The sequence below is a fragment of the Elephantulus edwardii genome, unplaced genomic scaffold (assembly GCF_000299155.1).
Source record: "Elephantulus edwardii isolate Elephantulus edwardi_28Jun2011 unplaced genomic scaffold, EleEdw1.0 scaffold00280, whole genome shotgun sequence".
NCBI lineage: Eukaryota > Metazoa > Chordata > Mammalia > Macroscelidea > Macroscelididae > Elephantulus > Elephantulus edwardii.
In genome coordinates this window covers 3,292,227-3,297,446 of record NW_006400030.1, presented here as the reverse complement: position 1 = coordinate 3,297,446, position 5,220 = coordinate 3,292,227, and the positions used below count along the sequence as shown (strand labels likewise).

General features: G+C 40.6%; 1 protein-coding gene across 4 annotated transcripts in view; it reads right to left on the bottom strand.

The window, feature by feature from the left end:
* Positions 1–4,320: 4,320 nt before the first annotated feature.
* Positions 4,321–5,220, bottom strand: part of CHD1L (chromodomain helicase DNA binding protein 1-like) — an 80,768-nt gene continuing 79,868 nt past the window's right edge. For all 4 annotated transcript variants that reach the window (XM_006900327.1, XM_006900328.1, XM_006900330.1 and 1 more), the window contains one exon: positions 4,321–4,387. In XM_006900327.1, the coding sequence (XP_006900389.1) occupies positions 4,321–4,387 (67 nt within the window). The remainder of the gene's footprint in view (positions 4,388–5,220) is intronic.

Below are 5,220 nucleotides of genomic sequence, written 5' to 3'. Positions count from 1 at the left end.
GGTGACCCAACAGAGTGTGGAAACTACAGAACAATATCACTGATTTCACAAACAAGCAAGATTCTATTGAAGATTATCCAAAAATGACTGGAACAGCACATCAGCAGAGAACTGCCGGAAGTCCAGACTGGGTTAAAAGGGGGTCGTGGGACTAGGAATATTGTAGCTAATTTTAGATGGATCTTAGCTGAAAGCAGGGAATACCAGAGGAATGGCATTACAAAGACAGAAGAAAATATCAAAATGGATGCCAGAACACACTCTGAATATTGCACTAGAGCACCAAGAAGCCAAAGCAAAGGGAGGAAATCAAGAAGGTAAGGAGCTGAGTACAAAATTTAAAAGAGCAGTGTGGGAAGACAAAGCAAAGTATTATAATGAAATGAGCAAAGAACTGGAGTGTGAAATTGAAAAGGGCCATACTAGCTCAGCATTTCTTAAGCTGAAGGAACTAAAGAATAAATTCAAGCCTCGAGTTAAAGTACTTAAGGATACTATGGGTAGGATATTGAATGATCCAGAAAGTATTAAAAGATGGAAGGAGTATACAGAATCCTTAGAAAAGAATTTCAAGAAACAACCTACGATCAAGAGACAATAGTAGTGAAGGAGGAAGTTCAGGCTGCTCTGAAGGACTTGGCAAAAAAAAAAGCCCCCAAAATTGATGGAATACCAGTTGGCATATTTCAACAAGCAGATGCTGCCCTGGACGTGCTCACCAGGTTGTGCCAAGAAATCTGAAGAACAACTACCCGGGCAACTGACTGGAAGAGATCCATATTTATTCCCATTAAAAAAAAAATGATCTGACAGTGTGGACATTATCGTACAATATCATTAATTTTTTTTAATGGCCTATTTTTTCCTATCACAAATACTGAAGGGGCTTGAATCCACCAGTGGTTCCACGGTATAGTGGGTCTGTGGGTCTGTTGACTCAAAAATAGGCTTCTCCATGCACATCAGCAGCTCCGCCGGAGAATGAGCAATCTCCTGTGTGATTAAATACCTCTGAAAACCCGCTCGAGGGTCAACTATGGGTTGGTTCTGTCTTCAAGGTACACGACAACAATGCAAATAAAAAACACCATGAGATACCATCACAAAAACATAGGGATAACTAGTAAAACGTGTATGGGGGCTCAAAGAAGGAAGGGTGGGAGCAGGGGGTGAGGATGGGTGGGGTGGGGGGAGAAATCACAGGGATCACACAATTTGGTGGGTGGAAGGAGGGGGTTAAAGAAAATGGGAAAGTTCTAACAGAGACCTAAAAAGACAAGGTAATGGTGGGCATAGTTCAACGGTGATTAACTTTATAAAACATAATAAATGGGAATGATTGTATGAAACACAGTATGAAGGAAGTGTGAAACGTACTGTTTACAAATTGTGTATGCAAACCAGTAAAAAAACTGGCTTCTCTAGTAGACCACTGTTCCTTGGCCTTGCTATCTCTGGGATAAACTTTTAAATCATTTCTTCCGCACAGAGTGTGTTAGCCTAGTCACATGGGAATCAACTAGCTAGAGAGGCAGAATGTGGGAAATTTCAGCAACAGGATAGAAGCAGCAGAGAAAGCCTCAAGTCATGGCAGCTTATCTGTACAATAGGTTAGGTTTCACAACATTCTCCCGTTTCAGGGTTCTAATTATGTCTCTAGTTGAAGACAAACATTAAGACAAAAGAAGCAGTCAAGAAACTAAGTTAAAAATAACCCAAGTGAATGGTGCAAAGAGTGGTAGAACCCAGTGAAAATGGACGCAAAAAAGCTCTAAGAGGAAAAAAAGAAGGAACTCCTCTAAGGGAGTCCATCAGGGTTGTATTCTCACTCTGTATATATTCAATCTGTATGCTGAACAATCATTGGCACCAGCAGCCAGGAAATAAAAAAATGGATCACGATGGGAAAGTCTGCTGTTAGGGACCTCTCTAAAGAGCAACGGTGTCGCTCTGGAGACTAAGGTGCACCTGACTGATACAGGCCATGGTCTTTGCAATCACTTGTTATGCATCAGAGAGTTGAACAATCACTAGGGAGGATAGAAGGAGAATTGCTGCCTTTGAGCTGTGGTGCTGGAAAAGAGTATTGAATGTACCCTGGACTGTCAAGAAAACAAAAAGATTCATCCTAGAGAGGGTTAAATCAGGCTACTCCTTGGAGGCAAGGATTCTGGGGCTTCATCTGACATACTTTGGACATGTAGGGAGAGACAGGTCCTTGGAGAGGGACATCATGCTTGGTAGGGTGGAGGGACAGCGCAGGAGAGGAAGACCCGCTATGAGGTGTATTGATTCAGTGACTGGGATAATCAGGATGGGTGTGTCAGAGGCAGTGTGATTGGCACAGGATAGAGCAGGGTTTAGGGCTGTTGTACATAGGGTCGCTATGAGTCGCAAACGACTCAACAGCACATAACAACAACAACAACATGCTCAACAAATTATCTGAAAAGCTGGACTCTATGAAGAGGAACGTGACATCAGGATTGGAGGGAGACTCATCAATAACCTGCGTTATACAGATGACACAACCTTGCTTGCTGAAAGTGAGGAGGGCTTGAAGCATTTGTTCCAGATCAACAAGGAATGCAGCTTTCAGTATGAATTGCAACACAATGTCAAGAATACAAAGATTCTTACTACTGAACCAACAGGCAGTAAGTACCATGATGGACAGGGAGGAGAATGAAACTGTCAGTAACTTCATCTTGCTTGGATCCACAATTAACACATGTGGTACCAGCAATAAGGAAATAAGGGATCGCACTGCACTGGGAAAATCTGCAGTTAGGGACCTCTCCAAATTATTGAGGAGTAATGATGTCAGTTTGAGGACTAAGATGAATCTGATTCAGGCCATGGTTTTTCTTATCAATTGCAATGCATCTGAGAGCTGGACAATGAATAAGGATGGCAGAAAAAGAATTAATGCCTTTGAGCTGTGGTGTTGGAGAAGAGCAGTGAACATCCCATGGACAGCCAAGAGAATGAACAGATATGTCTTGGAGAGGGTGCTACCAGAGTGCTCTCTGAAGGCAAGAATGATGAGGCTTCACCTCACATACTTTGGGTATGTTGCTAGGAGGGGTTATTTCTTAGAGAAGGATAATATGCTGGGAAGCGTGGAGTGGGAGAAGGAGAGGAAAACCCTCAACCAGGTGGACTGACACGGTGACTGCTGCAATGGGTTCTTATGTGTCAGGAAGTGTGAGGATTGCGCAGGATAGAACAGGGTTCAGATCTTTTGTTCAGAGTGTCAGTATGAGGCATACTTGACTTGACAGCACCTAACAAGCACAAGCATGTCTTTGGCAAAGATGCTAAATGGTTGAACACTGAAGGTGTGAAGAGTATAACCCTGGTACTTAAGGCACCAGATTCCTTAGAGGGACACAAGTCACCAAGCCCCCAATGCCCAGAATTCCCTAAGGCAGTGGCCCAGGTCGGAGGCTTCTGACGTGTCCTCTGGAAGTACTGTGGGTGCTGAAGGCCACACAATAACAGAATTCAGCCCAACTGTTGGTTGACCATCAGTGAAAACTGAGACTTTATACACAGAAAGGTGAAAAGTCACAAGCTATTCAGTGTTTCCCAATGACTTTCTCCAGTAGTCTTTCTAGGCTGGTTTTGTGACATTATCAAAAAAATTCTCTCATTTCTTGATGATGAATTGAGTTATGGCTAGAAAAAAGGAGGTCTTCTGATTTTTCTAAAGACCCATGACAGATCTTTGGGTCAATGTGTTCTTCAGATCTTGATGCTATGAAGTGAGAAAAGTGGGGAGGAGATCCACTAGCCTGGATCAAGGAGCTCACATGTCTACCTCTCAGAGGCCTGTCTTCCCCAGAGCTGGAAAAGGCCAAAGGTGCTTGCCTCTTCCTGGAACCACCCTGTTCTGTTACCCTGTAGTATCCTTAGTTTCTTCTTCCATACAGACTTTTCCTCTGTACAAAAACCAAAACAAAAAAATCATGGTGGTTGAAGGAAAGAAAAGTAGCCTGACAGAGTGAGAATTTAAGGCAATGAAATTGTTAAAGATGGAAATTTTTTTATTATGCATATTATGCAAACTGAGATCTTGATAAACTGCCAGCAGGCTTTCTCAAATAAGTCATACATCCCTGTGTTATAGCAACAAAATAAAATTCATTCAGGGCATTCAGGACAATGAAATTAAAATTCAAAACCAGTGTCTCAGAGGCCTATAAAATCCAAAAGAATTTTAAAAAAATATTGCAATGCAGTAGCTCTGGACAAATCATCTCATTAGGTGGTTGCTGAAGCCTGGGTCTGACATTGGGCCTATTGTTAAAAATAAGTCTATCTTGAGGTAGAAGATGCATTTTGTGAATGGTGGACAACAGCCTTACTTCTTGGAAAATAATAGCTGATAAAAATGGTCAAGGAAAAGAAAGTTCATTTTAAAGTGATAAAATTTATCAAACTATCAGTTCTTTAGTTTACTTATTACTAAGATAATGCTTTCATGATCTTTCACTAGATCACAAATATTTCCAATATGTACCTCTTAGCATTCACTACAACCATTGATACTCTTTGTACCGATCTCTTTTGATACTGCTTGAATTTGTTCAAGAACATGAAACATGACTGTTTGTAATAAGTAGTGGCTTAAATATACAAAAATAAAATCACAAAACACCATCAAGTAAAAGAATTAATTTCAGTAAGTATCTAAAGATGAAATTTCTGAACAATCACATATTTGCAAATCACTTGAAGAATCACAGCTTTTTCTAGTGATTTTCAATTAAGCATAATAACGTTTAGGCAGTAACTTATACAGCAAGAAGGTTATTAGTAGAACAGACTAGTCCAATAAACTAGATTAGGACCTAAAAGTCAAAATAAATTTTACACTGTCCCGTAATAAAAACCAACAACACTTTTAAAGTTAATTATTTAACGAACAGAATGAAATTCTTATAATTAGTCTTTGGTCTATAGGCCTGAGGAACTTCTAGAGCATAAGGAAAAAATGTACTATGTTTTCAAATGGCAATTGTTCAGTTATTTCCCCTTCATGCAACTATCTATTTAGCTGGTGGCATCCAGAAATTCTTGAGTGTGTTAATCTCCTTAGATATATGCTGTTGTTGTTATGTGCCGTCGAGTCGTTTGCAACTCATAGTGACCCTATGTACAACAGCCCTAAACCCTGTTCTATCCTGTGCCAATCTCATTGCCTCTGACACACCC